The sequence below is a fragment of the Mus musculus genome, chromosome 7 (genome assembly GCF_000001635.26).
Source record: "Mus musculus strain C57BL/6J chromosome 7, GRCm38.p6 C57BL/6J".
NCBI classification, from domain to species: Eukaryota; Metazoa; Chordata; class Mammalia; order Rodentia; family Muridae; genus Mus; species Mus musculus.
The window spans coordinates 120,351,231-120,374,491 of record NC_000073.6 but is presented as its reverse complement, the minus strand read 5'-3'; the positions used below and the strand labels follow the sequence as shown (position 1 = coordinate 120,374,491).

The 23,261-nt window shown below is 40.7% G+C and overlaps 1 protein-coding gene across 2 annotated transcripts in view; it reads right to left on the bottom strand.

The window, feature by feature from the left end:
* Window positions 1-23,261, bottom strand: part of Abca15 (ATP-binding cassette, sub-family A (ABC1), member 15) — a 79,217-nt gene that overhangs the window by 33,211 nt on the left and 22,745 nt on the right. The window contains exons 12-18 of one of the 2 annotated variants that reach the window (NM_177213.3): window positions 19,901-20,030; window positions 14,672-14,826; window positions 13,469-13,624; window positions 12,937-13,147; window positions 8,586-8,736; window positions 5,258-5,356; window positions 645-798 (exon numbers count right to left, since the gene is read on the bottom strand). In NM_177213.3, the coding sequence (NP_796187.2) occupies window positions 645-798; window positions 5,258-5,356; window positions 8,586-8,736; window positions 12,937-13,147; window positions 13,469-13,624; window positions 14,672-14,826; window positions 19,901-20,030 (1,056 nt within the window). The remainder of the gene's footprint in view (window positions 1-644; window positions 799-5,257; window positions 5,357-8,585; window positions 8,737-12,936; window positions 13,148-13,468; window positions 13,625-14,671; window positions 14,827-19,900; window positions 20,031-23,261) is intronic. The other variant, XM_006507945.4, reaches the window with a different exon arrangement.

Below are 23,261 nucleotides of genomic sequence, written 5' to 3'. Positions count from 1 at the left end.
AGCCTTTGTTTTCTCTTTACATTGAGTTGCCCTACTTCTGGTATAGCATACTATGTAAAGTGCTTAAGTTGAATGTTGTATATAATACTAAAAGTGGCAACAGGATGCTTTTCCCTGACTCCTGGTAACCACTGTGTCAAGGACGCTTTATAGCTGCAATGGACAATTGCAAGAGCGAGGGGAGAATGCTTGACAGCCCAGGCAGGCTTTCCATGAGGACAGCCTCACTGATTCAGAAACAATCTTACACGCAGTTACTTCTCTTGAAAGACAGAATACACTCCAAGTTGATAATGTGAAAAGCCAGGCTCTCCAGTACACTTATGCCAGCTTGAAAGAGCAGATAAGTTTCTGGATTTCCAATTTAGAAAACAACAAAACAAAACAAAACAAAACAAAACAAAACAAAACAAAAACCCCAAAGAATTGCAGAATGATGGCATCAGCAGTAAACAGTTGATAGGTTTTTCTAGAACCAATCTCTGTACATTTAATCATTGATCAGGCTGGGGTCCCAACTTTTCCACACCACACTGATTCTATAGTGGCTAATACTTCTATATTCTTTTGGTTTATGTATTAATACAAGACAAAACTATTGCGTACTGACTGAGAGACACCTGTTTCTTAGCAAAATTTCTTACCCCAGTGTTAAACACAATGTTCTGATCTTCACTCTGGGTGGGAAAGCCTACTCTCCCGCTGCTTTCAACATCCCCATTCTTGTTCCCTTTGCTTCCTACCGAGGGCGACTGGGTAGCTTCGATATCTGTTTTTGAGTCTTCCAGGTTACTGACCCTATATTAAAAAAATAAACAAAACTTGTCATTTCAACTTTATCCCACTATCCCTTGCTTGAAGAATGTGAGTGGCAACCCCTGACTCCAAAGGCACTTTGGGTTATTCATTGTTTTTGTTTTGTTTTGTTTTTCTTTTTTGAGACAGGGTCTCTCTGTGCAGCCCTGGATGTCCTGGAACTCACTTTGTAGACCAGGCTGGCCTCGAACTCAGAAATACACCTGCCTCTGCCTCCTGAGTGCTGGGATTAAAGATGTGTGCCACCACATCCTGCAGGTTATTCATTGTTTAGTGACATCTGATTTAGTTCCCAAGCACCAACCCACCTCTGTTGTGGATAGCCCTGGGACTAATTATATTTGATGTTAAATCTGTTCTCCTCTGAGGGGTTTCAAAGGAGGAATGAGTCAGCACTCAGGTGATTTCCTGTAAACCTGCTTCCCACCTTAATTTTTAAAATAAAGGAGAGCTGATGTTTGGGTACATAAAAGGGAAGGTGGAGTAGAAGGTGGGGGAGAAAAGGAGAAAATGGGAGAAAAAGAAAAGCTGAGCAGAAGCACATGGCCTGGAGAAACCATGAGTTCTAAGGGGTCTCATAGATGTGGAAGATGGTAGTGTAGTGGTAGATCTGTCCAATCTAGGCACACAACATGTAATCATATTAACTGTGTTGTGTTTTCATTTGCTGGGGCTTATTTGGGAGGAGATTTATCGAAACAAAATGACTCCCAACATATTCATTTGAATTCAACTAACCTGAGATAAAAATTCACTGCCCCCCCAACCCCTGAATGGGGCCTGGGCAGTGACCTAGGCTGTAGTAGTATGGGTTTGAAGCTGACTGGGTTTGAGGGGCCTACAGAGAACGGCAGAGAGGTATCTACACCCGAGAGAGCCTTTCTGTGTTTGCTTCCCTGTATCCTTCACTCCCCAGCCTGCCTCCCCCACCTCCAAACAGGGACACAGACAACGTGGGTCTTTTTTCACTCAGCTTCTCCCTGTGAATAAAAAATTGGGAGACAAAGGTACAAAGGGCTCCGGACCAGGTAATTCATTTCGATAAAGAGAGAAATATAACCTTTTGATACTTAAAGATGGTATAAAGATATATTGCTCTAATAAGTCAGGAGACTCAGGAGACTCATATTCTGTCTAACATGGGCTCCATGGGGATTTTGGGTTTAAATCATGGTTTGACAAGCTGCCTCTTACAAGCAGGTGTAGTACCTAAAGATGGGAACTTTCACCTGTGGTTCAGAACCAGATAGGGAATATTAGTCACTGACTCTAAGTAGAGAGAGCAGTGATAATCACCTGCTTTGAGTAGGCATTAATTAATAGAAGTCTGTGGCTCCAGGTAGAGAGCATAACAGATATATGGTATAACAGGTATTAGTGGAAGTTTGAATTAATTGCATTAAAGATGGTATAAAGATATATTGCTTTAATAAGTCTTATGGATACTCATATTCTGTCTAATGTGGGCTTCACGGGAATTTTGGGTTTAAATTCTAGTTTGACAAGCTGCTTCTTATAAGCAGGTATAGAAAGGAAAGAGGAAGGGAAGGGAAAGAGGAAAGGAAAGGAAAGGGAAAGGGAAATAGAAGTGTGAATTGTTTTAAAGATGGTATAATAAAGTCTTCAGGAGACTCATATTCTGTCTAATGTGGGCTCCAGAGGAATTTTGACACATCATGACAAATTAGAAAAGACCTAAATAGGCTAAAACGTGTGTGATTTTGAGTATTGTGGTTGTTTTATTGTTCCTCTGGGACAGAGGGCGACCTGGTTACCAACTGAAGGATATGCTGATTTGGGGAAAAGGTTTTGTCTTTGTTGAATAAGGTATTTACAACTTCCAGAGTTATATGGCTCAGATTTGATAGGGGAAGACCCCCTGAGAACTAGATTTCAGAGAATGAAACAAAAAGTTTATCTTAATGATACTAAAATTTTGTTTTGATATTTACATATTATAGAATATACAGCCTTGGTGAATTTCATCATCAGACATGCTGAACTGACCTGCCTGAACTCCTGATGTCTTGGTTTTTCGTCTGGATTCAGTCAGGACACAGACATCAGAGACTTACACAATCATTATCGTGGCCTTCTTAAGGCCAACTAACGCCCCCATTTCCGTACCCTTCCCCCTCCCTTCAAAAATATCTCAACGCCCATATTCAGCTTGAAGAAGTTATGAAGAGTTGTTGTCCTAGTTCCCTAAGCTTTGGGGCTGGGGGTGGTTATTATAGATTGTCTTTGGTACTAAAAATTTTGAAGTACAGGGCTTAGACCCAGTCCTTCTATTGCTGTTATTATAAGCAGATCTGAGATGTATAATCCTTTGAGTTAAGGGCCAAATAGTAAATTCATGGCTCTGAGTTTATTGTTAGGGTGTTTTCAGTTATTTTAATTAGAAATGGCTGAGAGTAGTTAGCAGAGAACAGTCCAGATTACTTCACATAGTTGGTTTTCAAAAACGTCAGAAGTCCACAGAATGTGATGTTTAATGTTATTATTCATTTGTTGTTGAGACCAGTCTGCTCCCGACAGCTTTCCCTGTCTTGGATTCAAAGAAGAAACTGAGCATCTTTGAGTTACTCCAGTTGCAGCGAAATAGCCACTAGGCAAGAATTGCCTCATTTCATCTCCAGACATAATACTGTCCAAAGAAAGGACACAATTACAGGTTAGGACAGCTTGATTCTGCTAAAACAGAGTAGGCTATAGTCCTTAATATTCCTGTTTCTCTAAGTCTGTCAGATAACCCTAGTCAGTAGGCTGAAGACCGATGCTCCAACATGTTGAAGTAAGGGACTGTCCAGGTGATCAGCAGTTTCTATGGATTGGCTAAGTTTTGCAAGCTGTTTTAGGTTTATTTTCAGCTAATATCAGTCATTCTTGGATTTCTGATGGGGTTGAAAAAGTCCATAGTCTCCTAGCCAACCCAGGCTTTTTATTTCGAGAGGAACAGTTTTGAGAGAATGGTTTTCAGATGGCATTCAATCTAAAGCCAAGACATAGCCAGATGTAGAAGTATAAGTCTTTTAAGTAAGGATAAATGACAGAGGTTCTGTTTAATTAACAAACATGATGGACTGGGTGTTAGGTCTCTTATACTTTATAAATTACAAAATAGTAATAGTTATGTTTAATTATATCTGAGATAAAATCGTCTTTAAATTGAAAAGGGGAAATTGTTGTAGATAGCCCTGGGGCTAATTATATTTGATGTTAAATCTGTTCTCCTCTGAGGGGTTTCAAAGGAGGAATGAGTCAGTACTCAGGTGATTTCCTGTAAACCTGCTTCCCACCTTAATTTGTAAAATAAAGGAGAGCTGATGTTTGGGCAGATAAAAGGGAAGGTAGAGTGGAAGGTGGGGGAGAGGAGAAAATGGAAGAGGGAGAGGATGCAGAGGAGGAGGAAGAAGAAGAAAAGCTGAGCAGAAGCACATGGCCTGGAGAAACCATAAGTTCTAAGGGGTCTCATAGATGTGGAAGATGGTAGTGTTGTGGTAGATCTGTCCAATTGAGGCACACAACATGTAATCATATTAACTGTGTTGTGTTTTCATTTGCTGGGGCTTATTTGGGAGGAGATTTACCGCAACATACCTCTGAACCTTGTCATGCTTAAATTACTAAAGTGTGGAATCTCTGGTGAGCTGACAAAGAGTAGGGAACTTATAGAGCCCACCTCCAGCAGGAAGACAGGGCATCAAGTGAGGGATGGAATTGCCATCCCACAGTCAAAACTCTGACCCATAATTTTTCCTGTCTGAAAGAACTGCAGGGATGGAAATGGAGAGGAGCCTGAAGAAAAGAAGGTCCAGTGACAGGCCCAAAGTGGGATCCAGCTCAAGGGGAGGTCCCAAGGCCTGACATTTACTGAGGTTACGGAGTGCTCACAGAAAAGGATCTATCGTGACTGCCCTCTGAAAGACCCAACACGCAGCTGAAAGAGTCAGATGCAGATATTTGCACCAAGCCAATGGACAGAAGCAGCTGACCCGTGTTATTGAATTAGGGAAGGCTGAAAGAAGCTTAGAAGGGTGATCCTGTAGGAGGACCTGCAGTCTCAATTAATTTGGACCCCCAAGATCTCTCAAACACTGGACCACTAACCAGGCAGCATACACCAGCTGATATGAGGCCCCCAACACATACGCAGCAGAGGACTGTGGGTCTGGGTTCAGTCAGAGAAGATGCTCCTAACCCTCAAGACACTGGAAGCCCCAGGGATTTAGAGGGCTGGTTGGGTGGGAGATGGGGACATCCTCTTAGAGACAGGGCCATGAGGAGGAGTTGTGGGATGTGGAACAGTCGGAGGGTGGACTGGGGGAGGAGGGGAAGGAATAAAATCTGGAGTGTAAATAAATAAATAAATAAAATTACATTACAAAAAAACCTTTCCCTCTAAGGATTCCCCCTTTTTTTTCTATGTACTTTTACTTACTTAAGGAAGACTTCTTCCATGGTAGTGATAGACACACCAAAGCTAGAAATGCCAAGATTTTCTTGGTTCTCTTCCAGAGCAGTAAAGAGAGCTTCAAACCTACAGGTATGAGAAGAAGATGATCTGGGACTAAAGGAGATGATTTTCATACTTCTTCTTATTTGAAAGTGTTCTCCCCTCACCATCCTGCCAGTGCTTAGTATGATCTCAAGTTTTTGTGAATTCAGAAAGGTGAGACTCGCAGAGAAAGCAAGACAATAAACTGCTATAGTATGCTGTTTCCCATGATACTTTATTCTTAGATACATGTAATTGTGATTTTCTAACAAAACTAAGATCCTCTATGAAGAGATTGACAGTTGATGGCTGATAGATAAAGGAGAGTCACCCTTCTTTGGAGGCATGGCCACTGTTTCCCAGTAGTTGGCTCTTTACTCGTGTACATATGGGCAAGGCTAACTGGACTCAGCAGGTTATTTTTTTAAAAAAATAGATACAAAATTGGGAGGGAAGTGTGTAGTAGGGGCTAGGGAGAGTTGAAGGGGTCAAGGTGGGGTCCATATGCTAAAGATACATTGTATACTTGTATCAAATTTTCAAAGAATGAAAGTCTAATTTTAAAAGATATTCAATGTTAACAACTTTAACTAGTTGACAAGAATTAGCTTATTTTACTTATATATGTCATGGTTCCTCTTAGGAAAGAAAAGAGAAGAAGAGAAAAGAAAAGGAAGGAAAAAAGAGGAAAGAAAAGAAAAAAGGAAAGAAAAAAAGAAATGGGAAAAACACATTCAACAGAGGAAAAGGCACGCAGAGACAGGAAACTGTTTACGTGCAGAGAAAACATAGAATGGATAAACTGATGTTAAATGACCAGGAAAACCTATGAAAGTAAACTACATTAAACTGTAATAAAGGAGTCAAGTGCAATGTAGAAAAATCAAGTCTTTTAAACAACATTTGTTTTTAATCTAGGAAGATCTTTTAGAACAATATGTTCAAAGTTATCTTTTGCAGAAATTTCCAGGTCTCAGGAGCATCTCTATCATGTTCCCAATGGGGGACAACAGAAACCATCTTCCCATGTGTTTAGCGTCAGAACTCCAATTCTCTCTTTGGAAAAACAATATTTTCTCAATATTTTCTGTCTGCGTTTTTACACAGTTCTAGATGCACACCTTGAGATTATAGACAGAGCAGAGACAACCCCACCATTCATTTTTTGAGTCCTTTGGGGGGGGGGTAATAGCGCTCCTAAGGAGATTAGTGTGTGTTTGGTTTGTATTTCCCAACATTGAGTGTTACTGAGAATTTAATCCACTTACTTTCTGGCTGTTTGGATGTCTTCTTGGGGGAAAATATGTAACTGTTTTGAATATGTTGCTTATTTTAAAATGTGTTTTATCTTTTGCAGTAGAGATGTTTGGAACCCTGGAGGTCACATGCAGAGGATGACATTCCATCCCATATCTCTTACCACCTAACCATGAAATTGCCAAAATAGAGAACTAGAGGAAATTACTCATGACCTTGGTCTAGGCAAGGTTTTTGTTTGTTTGTTTGTTTTTTGATTTTTAAACAGAACCTTAAATATATGGGTAACAAATGTAAAACAAGCAATGAGGTTGAATCAAGCTAGACTCTCTTAGACAAGAATGGCGATAACAGAATAACAGGAAAATGTATAAAATGAAAAATTCAGGAAAACTTGAGTCAACTTAAACTTACCAGGCTCTTCCAGAACCAATCCCTCTCCTGTGCAGTGTTGCCTAGCGTTCATTAGAATACATTGCTGCACTTCTTCCTTGTAGCTTGCAAGAGTTTCACACAATTATTTCCTCCTCTTACTATAGCCCACTGTTGCCCCTGTCCTTCTCTGTCTCCCAGGTCAAGTGTTTTAAGTCTGTGGCAATACCAAGGTGCAGCAGCATCTCATAAAATTCTACACTTCTTCCCTTAAACTGTTGTGTGTTTTCAAGTTCTACTTCATTCTAACCAATCTCAACACTGTTTGACAACATGATAATGCACCATTGGAACTTCAGGATTCTCCTGCTGATACAGTCGGTGACCTGGAGACCCCGCATGTGGCAGGGAGCTCCTTTGGTTCTCTTCCCTGTTCTTTCTTCAGACAAATGGATGTCGACAATGTCTGGGATGTGGCGAGTGCTCAAGTGCCGTCAGCCATAAGTGTCGGTGAAATGACAAATCACTGAGGATTTAACCATCATTTCATTGTTTTCCTAGAATATTCTGAAGTAACTGGATTTACAGGTTGTTTAATTTTATAGAGATTTTACTTCTCATTCCCTAGTTTAAAGCTGTCCCAGAGAAAAGAGTCTCTGAGCTCAATAGTTTTCAGTATCTGACTTTATGGCCCAGAAATCTACCATGAGTTACCCACCTCACAGAGTTCCTACTGTCCACATGAATCATCACCATTGCCTTCCAAGTCCTTCCATGTTTAGGCTTCTGATCTCTTCTGGGGTTGCCCCTTGTGTCCATATGACTCAAGACAGGCAGGTAGGCTGGAGAGTGCTATCAAGCGTTTTATCTGGGGGTCTCCTTCAGGAAGATTCTGTAGCTCCAGATGGATCTTAACTGCCACACACAGCTAAGGTGTGAGCACCCACTCTGGCCTCCCCTTTAGCAACTGATTCAGCTGCTAGGTACTGCTAAGGAGACATACCTAGAATTTTATTTCAGATTCTCTGTTACATTTAATTGTTTTACTCTAGTTTCTGACTGGGGCTTTGCTCTGGTCCATTGGTGGATCACACGCTGATATATCACACACCAACTACCTATTCCTGGTGGGGTTTTTGTTCTCCTTAATCCAAGAACCACCATTTAAGCTGTCCTAGTTATTTTCCATTTTATTGTTTGAGACAATGTTTCATTTTATGGCTCATGATGGTTTCCAACTCATAATCCTGTGTCATGTCTTATTCTAGAGTTGAAGGTCTGTATCACTTTGCCAGGCTATTACTATTGGTAGTGGTGGAGTGTGTATGTGTGCTCTGGGGTTGAGCTTAGAGCCTGTACATGTTAGGAAAGCGCTTCACTGCTACCCATTTATTATCTTATTTCTTTTCTCCAAGCCATGTACTAGTACTCAACAAAGGACAACAGAACGCCCAATATCACCAATTAATTTTCTCGAGCTGTAGCAAGCAGGGGCATCTGCCCCTTTGCAGTGCAAGTGGCGTCTATGACAGAAGTTTTGCCTTCTTAAAGGAATCCTATTTGCTAACCAGAAAAATAAGGAAAACAACAGTGATTTCTAACCATTTAGAAATCAACTGGTTGGCATTCTCTAGACCCATACCTGTGTGTATATTCTTTGGGTAGAATAAAAGATAACTCATTTCCAACATTAGTCTCCAGGGTGGCTGTTGGGACATAGGAATGAATCAGTTTTGAGATTTCAGCAATGTCACAGTAAGGTTCCTTCACCATGACTAGGTGGCTTCCAACACCTGGGAAAATGCAATTCAGAAGACCAAATGGAATTTCTATGGTTTGGGTATGTTAGAGAAAGATAAAGCATGCCATGGGTTATTTGACTACAATTCTATAAAGCAAAGCATTATGTAACATAATCATTATTAATGATATAATTATACATAGTTCTATAAGGGATCATTAATGATCTGGATCATAAAACCATATAGAACAGAGAGAACATTAAAAGCTCCCTCATTTCTCTGTTTACTGATGCTGAAATTAGAGAAAACAGGTTAATATTTATTAAGCAGATGCTTCCTGGGTCCATGTTATATGCCAGAACCTACATAAATTCAATAAAAGTTCTTTCCTTCAAAATGTGAGACATTTTTGTGAAATTTCTGTTTACCCTCTGTTGTCATCTCCTCCCAGACACCATGGACTGCCTCCTCCTTTTTCTCCCATCACTCTTCCACCCCCTCATCCTCCTCTTGTTTCTTTTCCTCCTTCACTGGTCTTCCTAACACTAGGTGGGGAATATGTATGGCACATCAGGATTTATGCTCCTAGCAATGGCATTCTGGTACCTGAGGCTTGGGCTGCAGAACTAAGGGAAATGACACTTGGGTATCTGGGCCCATCACCTGACAAGTGTCCTTTGAGAAAGGGAGGGAGGCAGGGATGGAAGAAAGGAGGCAGGAAGGAAGGGAGAAAAGAGAGTACAAGAGAGCAAGTGAGCAGCAAGATTCTGAAGAAATACACAGGGCAGGGTGGGGATGGAAATCAAAGAGGATGTATCAGAGTCAGAAGGCTGGTGCTTGTGCTATAGCCTAAATGGAACACCATCTTCCTATGTATCTGTCTCAGGATATCACATTCTGTTTCCTTTCTAAGACATTTGAAGAGAGCACTGAGCAGAATTCAAACAAAGCTGTACCATGCTACAGGATTGCCCAAATGTAGATTCTGCTAACTTTATCATGCATACACAGGGCCTGACAAAGATAAGGGTATATGCTTCTTTGATATAAATATTACATACTTTAGTTTCCACTGTCATTTTAAAAATAAAAACATAAATTATGCCAATAAATAAGCAGCAGTATATAATAAACATAATACTATATAGTATAGAAAATTAGAAGCAGAGACTGGCCTAGATGTAGAAATTACAGGACAAAAAAAAAAAAAAAAGGCTATAGAACAACCATGGCAAATACATTGATCAATCTATTAGAAATAGAAAAACAAAGAGTTGGGTCAGTCAGAAATTTTTCAGATTGATAATAAAACTATAAATGAAAACCAGTGGAAACAGCAAGGAAGTACAATCAAAGACGTTACTGCATAGTCTCAGCAGCAGAGTAGAAAGAGAAAAGGACTCAATAGCCCTGAAAAAAGATCACTAAAAGTAATCCAATTAGAAATCCAAAAAATAAAAGTGAAAGGAAACAGAGAGTGCCACAAGTGGACAATCACGCTTATCATAAAATAGAAAACAATTGGAAAACTGAACATGTCCTTGTAAAATTACATTCTGAAAATTTCACCAAGATTCTGTCCAAGGAAACTTACAAATCCAATGGACACATTCATAATGAATGAGGGTGAGTTTAGCGCATGGCCTTGGTGAGATCCGTATATCCAAACAGAGCTTTCACCATGAACATCTGAAAGAAGTAGACAATGGTGTAAGCTTGGCTGCACAGGAGGTGGACGTGAAGCAGCTGAGAGTGTGAATGCCTGGGAGAGGACAAGGAGGTGGGATGTGCAATCACTACACTTTTGTTTGGAGGTGATCTTTGCATAGAGATTCAGCAGACAGAAATACCGACAGCTTCCAGTGTCACACCTGAACTGGCAAGTTAGAAATCAGAGAGGGAAGATAAGTCAGATTGAGAGACCAGATCTTTTGGGTTCAGACTCCATCTTAAAGAACCTGACCTAAGGTTGAACTCAAGTTAACTAACAAACTGGCACCTAGTACTAGTTTCCAGGTTACTCCCCAACAAATCTGCACCTCCCATTTACAAGCCTGCCCCCTACACTTTACTTCATAACAACCCAAAATCAGGAGGAAAACAGAAGTTAAACTTATAGTTTGGCTCCCAGCACCAGCCAATTATGTTAAAGGCTATAATGGCACTCTCCCCGCCCCGCCCCCCCCTCCCCCCCTCCCCCCCCCCCCGCGTCCCAGTCAAATGTGTGCCAGGCTAGAAGCTCCCTTGTTTGTTTGCTTGCCTCTATAAATGCTTGCCTAAATAAGACTTGTGAATCCACCTTCCCATCCTACTGTGTCAGGATTAGTGGGAAGCCCAAACTCAAGCTTGAATAGAGACCCTATTGTGATCAAGGCTCTTTGATGGTTTTTTGGGGTTCCTGAACACTTCCTAGCACAACAAGAATAGAGCTACAAGTTGTGCAGATGATTTTCATGCAGAGCTCTGTAGTAAATAAAGTAACTGTGAAACCAGAGCTGGAGAGATGGCTCAGTGCGTAAGGGCACTTTCTGTTCGAGTGTGAGGTCCTGAGTTTGAATCCCTAGCACAGACATGAACACCCATCATGGCATGCAGACCTATAATGCCAGAGTTGGAGGGTGAAACAGGCAGATCCTGGGAGGTCATTATGTGCTTTGCTTTAAGGACAGACCCTGTCTCAGGGGACTAAGGCAGAGAACATAGTGGAAGACACCCAGTTCCTTCCTCTGGTCTCCATATATGGACACATGAACACACCAACACAAACATAAAACATATACACACAACTAAAAGTTAAAAGAAATACTGATAGAAACCTCATAATGGTGTCTCCTTTCATCTTTGCTGTGTGACAGATATATCTACAACAAGAGACACTATGTGATTGGATTTACCTTAAAAAAAAACAAACCCAAAAAACCCTTTATTGTTTCACAAAAGACTAGAGCTTACATAGCTAAGCCAAAGTAGTGGATCAGTGATGATCTATCAGGAATTGAAATGAATACTCCATGGGACTCATGCTTCGGCCATAGATCTGAAATAGACCTATGGTACCTGGGCCCACCCACATCGGTAAAGGTTTTCGAAAATGCAGATCTTGATGCACAAAATGCCCCAACTGGATGTTGTAGCTGTTTATATTCTAATGTTAATTGGTTCCCGCAAAACTGTTTGGGAACCTGCTCCCAATTAATTCTGATTGGTAAATAAAGATGCCAACAGCCAATAGCTGGAGAGGAGAAACATAGGCTGGGTTTTAGGTTTCCTGGGCTTGGGACTTTGAAGAAGGAAGAAGAAGAGAGATGCCCTGCTTGAGGAGTGGGTAGGACAGAGAAGCAGAGCCGCCATGCAAAGGAGCCAAGTGAATGTGGTCCAGAGGGCTGCTCAATTGGGAGAAGAGCAGTGAAGATGGAACATAGAAACTAGAAAGTAATGACTCATAATTATCAGTGGGTAGTAATCCCATGCTGGGATTGGTTAAAATACTAATACTACAGGATATTGGTAAGAGGTGCAGAACTCTTGAAAAACATCTCCCCAACAAGTCTACACATTTGACAACATAGCACATGTGTTGTAGCAACCAGTCAAAGGGTTCTAGATAGCATCAGATAATAATGTAGCACGAGATAATGCTTAGCCAAGGGGCAAAAAGCAATAGAAATGGACCCAGAAGCAAAGACATACCAGGTGAGTAAGGTGAGCATTCACAGCTCTTTGCATTGAAATAAGAGACGCTTGACAAGAAACAGAAGTGAAGAACAGTCTATAATAACTCAGCAGAATGCATGCTTTTCAGTGACCATGCCCAGTATGAGTCAATACAGATGCTAAAAGACAATCTTCTAGGCTAGGCAGTTCAGAATTATGTCTGATTCGGCCACATGTGCTTTAAAGAGCCAACGAGTTACACCAAAAACCACCAGGGAAATTAGAAAGGTATCCCCCTCTTATCTCTATTTCTATATCTCTGATATAGCCATCATCTCACTGATGGATAATTGCACCAGATCATAATTACCTAGAAATCATGTCAGAGAACAGATAATATGATACAGCAAACACAGAACATAGAAGTAGGAAATAATTTTGAAGAAAATGGAAACAACTACTCAAAGGACTTGCAGCTGAATGTTAGTTGAACACAGCATAATGAATCAGTCAAATTTTGACAATAGATATAAAACCAATGGGGATTATAGTATTGTTTAGGGAACAGCATCCTAAGAATAATCAAAGGTGATGGACCATATAGTCTTTTCAGGAAGACCGAGGAGCCGCAACATCGTAAGGTCCCCCTGACCATGATAGCAATGCGATCGCCCAGCACATCAGCTTCATCCATGTAGTGGGTGGTCAGCAGGATGGTACGATTCTGTTTATACGTCTGAAGGATATCCCAGGTGCTCCGCCTCGAGGCTGGGTCCATGCCAGATGTCGGCTCATCAAGTATCGCCACCTAGCGACAGAACAATTTTACGACTGAGTAAACAGGCACTGGCCCCCACAGGGCTCCTACCAGTACTAGGCTTGCTCTTGCTTTTCTTTTTAAGGGAAAAGTCTGACTGAGGGAAGATAGTAAGTTTAATATAAGACTAGGACTTTTGTACTAAAGCCAAACTCATGGTCATTTTATACCAATGAGGTTGACAATGTGAATTCAACCCAAGGGAGCCTGCTTTCAAAGGGTTAAATCTGTGTCAGCTTTTAGATTTGTATCACTTGGATTTTTGAACCAGATGAAGCACAGAGTTATCTGTTGTTAGCTTTAGCCTTTTACCTTGGAGCCCCCTATCAGGGCTATAATGATGGCGAGTTTGCGCTTCATGCCTCCGCTCAGTGATTTCGAAAATGCATCACACTTTTCCATCAGGTTAAAAGCTGACAGCATGTTGTTAGTTTCCTCAAGATACATCTTTTGAGGTACTCCTTTTATCTAGAAGGAGACAAGAGTTTGCATGGCACTTTCTTTTCTTTCTCCTTTTTTTTTTAAAAGGCATTTTTTATTAGATATTTTCTTCATTTACATTTCAAATGCTATCCTCAAAGCCCCCTATTCCCTCCCCCTGCCCTGCTCCCCAACCCACCCACTCCCACTTCCTGGCCCTGGCATTCCCCTGTACTGGGGCATATGATCTTCGCAATACCAAGGGCCTCTCCTTCCATTGATGGCCGACTAGGCCATCTTCTGCTACATATGCAGCTAGAGACACAGCTCTGGGGAGTACTGGTTAGTTCATATTGTTGTTCCACCTATAGGGTTGCAGACCCCTTTAGCTCCTTGGGTACTTTCTCTAGCTTCTTCATTGGGGGCCCTGTGTTCCACCCAATAGATTGACTGTGAGCATCCACTTCTGTATGCATGGCACTTTCAATAGTCGTAGGAGTTTCTTCTAAAAATCATGTTCTGGTTTTGAGAATTGCACATGTGCATATCACGTATTTTGATCATACCAACCTCCCACTCCTCTTCTGACTTCTCTCAGCTCTTGCTACCTTGCTTGCCTCCCAACTTCACTCTGGCTTTCATAAGTCACAGGGTCCAGTCAGTGCTGTCTGTCTGCAGATGCATTTGGGGCCACTCCCTGGAGCACGATTCCCCAAACAGCAGCTACTTTCCCTATCTCAGCAGCAACCAGCTGCCGAAGCTCCTCATCTAGAAGTGGGGCTTTGTGAGCCCCTCCAGTCTATGCTGGACTGTTGGCTGGCTCAGTATTGTACAGGCAACTATAGCTGTTATGGGCTCATGAGTACAGGTGTCCCAAAGTTCGTGTTTTATTCCACTCCTGACCTCTGAATCTTACAAATATCTCACATCAGCTCCTTCCATGCATCAGCTCTGTGGTCATTTATCCTTTTTTCCACTCTTTAGAGGAAAATTCATCTCAAATCATTTCTTGATCTTTATAAGAATAAGGATATTGGAAGTTGGTGATCTACCTGAACAGGGAGTTGGGAGGTAGGGGGGATATCCTTGGCTTACCCTGCAGTAGAAATAAAGGTGTTCGGATACTGTCAAGTGATCAAACAACAGGTTCTGCTGAGGACATAAGCCCAAGGAATTCCTGACTTGATCCATATGCTGGGAGATGTCTTCTCCATGGACATAGGCCTCTCCACTGGTCGGAGGATAGAGACCTAGAATCAGGTAGAAGATGAAACACAAACAGCTTGTGTGAGGAAAAATGCTCATTGGTTCCTCTGACAAAGTCTACACATGGATTGCTCAATAGCATTGTAGATGACTGACAATACTTATTGCCTCTTTTAGGATCAGGTTAGGAATAACCTACTGCATTTCCCTGCTTCCCTGTATGCTATGGTTTCCAATATTCAGTGGAGAAGGGAAGATCACTCAGGGTGTTAGAAGCATGGTAGTGTAACACAACCACTACCAGCCACTTGTCAGCAGTTACTGTTTATATTTTATTTATATTTATATTTATATTTATATTCATATTTATATTTATATTTATATTTATATTTATATTTATATTTATATTTATATTTATATTTATATTTTATTTATATTTATATTTATATTTATATTTATATTTATATTTATATTTATATTTATATTTATATTTTATTTATATTTATATTTATATTTATATTTATATTTATATTTTATTTATATTTATATTTATATTTATAGTACCATCTGTGGCCTGCAATAGACTTGGGAAGACACTTTTTAAGCTGGAAAACCCACACCATAAAACCATTCTCCTTGAAGAACTTAAATTCTAGTTGGTGGAAAAAAACTATCTAGTCACCCAAAATAATTTCAAAATGGTTCAGATGGTTATAGAGTCTTAGGCAGCTGTAGTGAGTGGCTAATTTTAATAAGGAGAAATGTTACTTTAAATGTGGTAACTCAGTAATCTTTTTGGAGAAAGGATCTGATGTTGTTCAGACTGGTCTGTTGAACTCTTGGGCTCAAGGGATCCTCCTACTTTAGTCTCCTAAGTAGCTGGGACTACAGACTTGCCAGATTCCCTATTAATTAATTCTGTTAGAAAACAGCCAGAGTGAATATGGTCACAATTTGCCTCTATTGTCCTGGAATCTGACCCCTTTTCATGATAAGTTTTTATATTAAGCAGATTATCCTGATTTTAGCTGTTCTAAAATGAAACTGCCACTTCCTGACATCTACTTTCTATCATGAACCTTCCACTCTGAGTCTAGTAATTATCAAATATGTTTCTATTTTATAGTTTTAAAGTTTCTGACATTTGGATTTCCACACCAACTTTCTAGCTACTGCTATTTGCAGGATACATTGTTTTTACTTTCAATGTATTTACACCTTAGAATCTAACCTGTGTCTCTTTAAGACATTATAGTGATGAAGCATATTTTATCCCATCTGATAATCCTTTTTTCATAGACTAATAATCTGAATCTATACATCACTTCTATATACCTCCCTCCAATTCCTCCAGCATCATATATTCATGTATTTTTATTGTTACATGCACACACACACACACACACACACACACACACATGTGTCCATGTATGTACATATAGCCTACCAAGACCATTTCACTCTGCTCCTATGTAAGTCCAGTGCTGACCACTTGGGATTGGACAATGGATGAACTCTTCTCTCTGTCTCAGTAGGTATTAGCCAACTGTAGCTCTTCATGTAGGAATGGGACCATGTACAATTTTCCCTGTTCACATTAGCATGTCAACTTATGTTGTCATTATGCTTGTTTGGGTAACCATGTTGTTGAAGGGTCTGGGGTGTGGGGAGGAGTAGCAGAATGTGGAAGAGCAGGACACAGGCACTATAAAGAGGAGGATGTGGGGGGAGTCGGGTAAAGGGTTTAACAGTAGGGGGAAAGAAAAGGAGGTGGAAAAAATAAACACTAAGGATGCTCTAAAAAGACATAGTAATCATATTATTTTGTTTATCTAAAATTGTGTGTGGTATGTGTGTATGTGTGTACATGTATTATTTTTATTTTTAAGTGAAGCTATGCTACTTGGGGTAATAATGCTCTTTCACAAGAACCATAGACTATGTAACAAACCCAGGACCAGGTATGAGAAACCTTTTCCAGCACTGACAGGGGAGTCTAGGAGACCCTTAAACAACATAGGCCATTGTTATTGCTCCTGCATGTCTCCTAAGTTTGAAGTAAATAATCCACATTTAATATAATTATTGATATTGGTTGGGTTTCTAGCTGCCTCCTTCTTTTCTTTTCTGCGCTCCTTAGTTTTCTGTTCCCTTTGTCACTTTTTTATGCATTGTCTTAGGTTTTTACTGCTGTGAACAAACACCATGACCAGGGCAATTCTTATAAGGACAACATTTAACTGGGGCTGGCTTACAGGTTCAAAGGTTCAGTCCATTATCATCAAGCTGGGAGCATGGCAGCATCTAGGCGGGCATGGTGCAGGAGGAGCTGAGAGTTATATCTGAAGGGCACTAGGAGAAGACTGGCTCCCATATGCCTAGGAGGAGGATCTCATTGCCCACCCCCACAGTGACATACTTCCTTGAACAAGGCCACATGTACTCCAACAAGACCACACCTCCTAATATTGTCACTCCCTGGCCTAAGCATAGTTAAACCACCACATTCTACCCCCAGACCCCAAAGACTTGTTCAAACACAAAAGTCTATGGGGGCCATACAAGCCATAGCATAATAAAAAATACTTCCATCCCTGGCATCCCCCTATACTGGGGCATAAAAACTTCACAGGAAACTACAAGCACAAAGCCCTGAGTTAGATTCCCAGAACTCAAATAAAAGCCAGGTACAGGTGTGACTTTTTTTTCCCATTTTTAATTAGGTATTTAGCTCATTTACCTTTCCAATGCTATACCAAAAGTCCCCCATACTCACCCCCCCACTCCCCTACCCACCCACGCCCCCTTTTTGGCCCTGGCGTTCCCCTGTACTGGGGCATATAAAGTTTGCAAGTCCAATGGGCCTCTCTTTGCAGTGACGGCCGACTAGGCCATCTTTTGATACATATGCAGCTAGAGACAAGAGCTCCGGAGTACTGCTTAGTTCATATTGTTGTTCCACCTATAGGGTTGCAGTTCCCTTTAGTTCCTTGGGTGCTTTCTCTAGTTCCTCCATTGGGGGCCCTGTGGTCCATTCAATAGCTGACTGTGAGCATCCACTTCTGTGTTTGCTAGGCCCTGGCATAGTCTCACAAGAGACAGCTATATCTGGGTCCTTTCAGCAAAATCTTGCTAGTGTATGCAATGGTGTCAGCATTTGGAAGCTGATCATGGGATGGATCTCTGGATATGGCAATCACTAGATGGTCCATCCTTTCGTCACACTTCCAAATTTTGTCTCTGTAACTCCTTCCATGGGTGTTTTGTTTCCTATTCTAAGAAGAGGCAAAGTGTCCACACTTTGGTCTTCGCTCTCTTGAGTTTAATGTTTTTAGCAAATTATATCTTATATCTTGGGTATCCTAAGTTTCTGGGCTAATATCCACTTATCAGTGAGTACATATTGTGAGAGTTCCTTTGTGATTGGGTTACCTCACTCAGGATGATGCCCTCCAGGTCCATCCATTTGCCTAGGAATTTCATAAATTCATCCTTTTTAATAGCTGAGTAGTACTCCATTGTGTAAATGTACCACATTTTCTGTATCCATTCCTCTGTTGAGGGGCATCTGGGTTCTTTCCAGCTTCTGGCTATTATGCTTTTAACTCTTGCACTGATAGGTGGTGGTGCTGCTGCTGCTGGTGGTGGTAAATGGTAAAATAGGAGTACGGGCTGAGGCAGCGATGAAAATCATTCCTAGGGCTTGCAAATCAGCCATAATAGCTGAAAGGGTGGGCTCTGGTTTCACTGAGAAATTGTTTCAAAATATAAAATAAAGTGGAGAAGTGATTCAGGACATTGGCTTCTGACCTCTGCATACAAACACAACTTTAGTAACTTTAAATTCTGATTGTCCTTAATCATTATTGTCCTCAGGTTATTGGGTTTTGTTTGTGTTTTTAATTTCTGAGATGCAAATGTGTCAACTGCTTTTTCAAATCTTTCAGGTTCTGCGTTGAGTATTTTAGTGTTCTGTTCTTACATACATGCATACATACTAAAAAAATTACTGTCTTCTTTAAGTATCAATATTTAATTGTTATGTAGTATCTTCCCCAAAACACAAACTTTTAAATTTTTATTTATTTATTTATTTATTAGAGATTTTCTTTATATACATTCAAATGCTATCCTGAAAGTTCCCTATACCCTCTCCTCCCACCCGCCCTGCTCCCCTACCCACCCACTCCTGCTTCTTGGCCCTGGCATTCCCCTGTACTGGGGCATATAAAGTTTATAATACCAAAGGGCCTCTCTTCCCAGTGATGGCCGACTAGGCCATCTTCTGCTACATATGCAACTAGAGATGTGAGCTCTGGGGGTACTGGTTAGGGTTGCAGCCCCATTCAGCTCCTTGGGTGCTTTCTCTAGCTTCTCCATTGGGGGCCCTGTGTTCCATCTTATAGATGACTGTGAGCATCCACTTCTGTATTTGCCAGGCACTGGCATAGCCTTATACGAGACAGCTATAACAGGGTCCTTTCAGCAAAATCTTTCTGGCATATGCAATAGGGGGTTCCTCGGAAAATTGGACATAATACTACCGGAAGATCCAGCAATACTTTTCCTGGGCATATACCCAGAAGAAGTTCGAACTGGTAATAAGAACACATGCTCCACTATGTTCATAGCAGCCTTATTTATAATAGCCAGAAGCTGGAAAGAACCCAGATGTCCCTCAACAGAAGAATGGATACAGAAAATGTGGTACATTTACACAATGGAGTACTACTCAGCTATTAAAAACAATAGATTTATGAAATTCTTGGACAAATGGATGTATCTGGAGGATATCATTCTTAGTGAGGTAACCCAATCACAAAAGAAGTCATTAGATATGCACTCCCTGATAAGTGGATATTAGTGCAGAATCATAGAACACCCAAGATACAATTTGCAAAACACAAGAAAAATCAAGAAGAGGGAAGACCAATGGGTGGATACTTCATTCCTCCTTAGAATAGGGAACAAAATACCCATGAAAGGAGTTACAGAGGCAAACTTTTAAATTTTTACATTACTTAAGAACTCGAAAACAAAGCAGCCTATTAAACTATGTCATGCAAATCTCATTGCTTCATCCCTAGTTTCTGAGACTGGATTGAGCTGAACACCTACCTGAGAGGATGGACAGAGTAGTGGATTTTCCTGCCCCATTATGTCCTAGAAGAACAGTGACCTGTCCCTCATATAAGTTCAAAGACAAGTCTTTGATGGCGACCTTGGTGGTGTTATTCTTTTGGAATACCTGTTGGGGGAAGCCCATAAGTGTGAGCTATGCAGCCTTTATAGTCAGTTTGAAAGAACAGGTACTCACAGCAACTCTTTATGGACAAAATAAGAGTTCATATTAATCTCATGGGGAAATAGAGTATAATAAAGAAAAACAGCAAAGAGGAGACATCTATTTTAAGGTATGTGAGTATTAGAATTATACAGTAGGGGTACAATCCTTCCCTGAGCAATCCTCTCTATTCCTGCTTTGTTTTAATTACCACCATGAAGCTGGTAATGCCACAGGTTTTTTCAGTCAGTATTTGGGGAACAGAGGAAATTGCTCAGGAGTCAAAATCACTTGCTGTGCAAGGATAAGGGTCTGAGTTTTCATCCTCAGAATCCACATAAAAGCTGGACACACCCATGATCCCTGTGCTCCAACAGGAATGTGGGAGGCAGGAACACGAGGATACTTTGAAGTCAGTGGGCCATCTTATCTGGCATGTACACTCAAAAAACAACAGAGACACTGCCTCAAAGAAGGTGTGTGGCTAGGACTGACACACACAGTTTGTCTTCTGACCTCTATGTGTGAGTTGTGGCATGTGACTATATGTATGTGACCATGTATGCTTGTGCATGTGCACACACACTCGTACATACACACATCAGAAATCATACAGAAACACACACAGAAACAGAGAGAAGGAGACAGGAGAAACAGAGTGGTGTGTGTGTATGTGTGTGTGTGTGTGTGTGTGTGTGTGTGTGTGTGAGTGTGTGTGCATGTGTGTTTTTGAAGGCAGACCAGCTAGAAACCACTCTGACTGCTCACCTAAAATATCTAGGTTTTTATTATTCCAGATGAATTTGCAGATTTCTCTTTCTAACTCAGAGAAGAATTGAGTTGGAATTTTGATGGGGATTGCATTGAATCTGTAGATTACTTTCGGCAGGATAGCCATTTTGACTATATTGATCTTGTCAATCCATGAGCATGGGAGATCTTTCCATCTTCTGAGATCTTTTTCAATTTCTTTCTTCAGAGACTTGAAGTTCTTATCATATCTTTCACTTGGTTGGTTAGAGTCACACCAAGGTATTTTATATTATTTGTGACTATTGTGAAGGGTGTTGTTTACCTAATTTCTTTCTCAGCCCGTTTATTCTTTGTATAGAGAAAGGCTATTGACTTGTTTGAGTTAATTTTATATCCAGCTACTTTAATGAAGCTGATTATCAGGTTTAGGAATTCTCTGATAGAATTTTTAGGGTCACTTATATATATTATCATATCATCTGCAAATAGTGATATTTTGACTTCTTTCTTTCTAATTTATATCCCCCCAGCCACCGAGTCTCAATCCCTCATTTAACCAATATTAATCCCTTATCTCCAGAACCAGTTCTAAACTGTAGATAGTGATGTAGAGCCTAGCTGAGCTATCCATTTCAAACAGTCATTGACATAAAATGTCCTGAGAAACACTTAATCTGGGCTGAGGAGTTTTCCCTCAGCAGAGCTGACTGTTGAGTGGGGCAGCCAGTACCCACAGTGGCCGGGTTTCTCCAGAAGCTTCCTTGCATAATCTAATGTATTTCTTTCCCCCATTCCATGTTTGAATTGCTAGGTGACTATCAGTTTTTATTTTCCTCATGGCATTAACATACATTATAATTACCTTATTTCTTTAATTGCTAAGATACTTTAACTCGCACTAGAATGAAAATTCCTTGAGTGGACTTTTTCTGATTTTTTTCTTTTTTCTTTTTTTTAAAGATATTTTCTTTATTTACATTTCAAATGTTATCCCCTTTCCTAGTTTCCCATCCAAAAATCCCCTATCTCCTCCCCCTGACCCCTGACCCCAACCCACCCACTCCCATTCCTGGTCCTGGCATTCCCCTATACTGGGGCATAGAGCCTTCACAGGACCAAGGGCCTCTCCTCCCATTGATGACCCACTAGGCCATCCTCTGCTACAAATATAGCTAGAGCCACAAGTTCCACCATGTGTTTTCTTTGATTGGTGGTATAGTTCCAAGGAGCTCTGAGGGTAATGGTTAGTTCATATTGATGTTCCTTCTATGGGGCTTCAGACCCCTTCAGCTTCTTCGGTACTTTCTCTAGCTCCTTTATTGAGGACCTTGTGCTCCATCCAATGGATGACTGTGAGCATCCACTTCTGTATTTACCAGACACTGGCAAAGACTCACAGGAGACAGCTATATCAGGCTCCTGTCAGTAGGCTCGTGTTGGCATCTGCCTAGTGTCTGCGTTTGGTGGTTGTTTATGGGGTGGATCCCCAAGTGGGGGGCAGTCTCTGGATGGTCATTCCTTCAGGCTCTTTTTTTCTTCCTTTCCTTTCTTTTTTCTTTTCTTTCTTCTCTGTTGTTTCTTCTTTCTTCCTTCCTTCCTTCCTTTCTTTCTTTCTTTCTTTCTTTCTTTCTTTCTTTCTTTCTTTCTTCCTTCCTTCCTTCCTTCCTTCTTTCCTTCTTTCCTTCCTTCCTTCCTTCCTTCCTTCCTTCCTTCCTTCGTTCTTTCCTTCTTTCGTTCGTTCTTTCCTTCTTTCCTTCTTTCCTGCTGTGTCCCCAGGAACAAGAATGAATTAATGAAAAAAACAAAGAATGAATAAACAGGATACAAGACCCTCAGTTCTTCTGAATATTTTCATGATCCTGGATATGCAAGTATAGAAGTATGGGGAATGGTGAAGTATTCTATATATGCATTAGAGAAAATTCTTAGTGGCAAAAGGTGGGAAAAGATATACTCACATACATATATGGAATATATTTGTGTATATGTATACATGGGGTATATGTATGTATACACATACACACATAACAAGTACAGCTGGGGAAATGGTCATAGCCCATATGTTCCTTGAGTAAGCTGCCTATAGCTCTACCTATTATAGGTTACTAATATTCACAAAAAAGTTGATAAAGGCTTGGAGTCTAGAGAAAAGATAAATGTAGCACCTAGATTGATAAAAGCAAAATAGAGACTTTTGGTAATATAACAAAGATAGGAAAGATCTTATAAGAGAATAGACACCATCTATGCTCTCGAGTATCTTCAACCTATAGAGTTAGGAGCTCAGAGCTCAAGTTTATGCAGACCCTTGAGAGAGAAGGAAATACCAGAAAAGAGATGAATCACCTGAGCTGCATACTGATATCCAGCAAAACTGATAGACCCAAGTGTCACTTTTCCACCCTCCCCAGCAACCACCCAGGCAAAGGAGAAAGCAGCAGA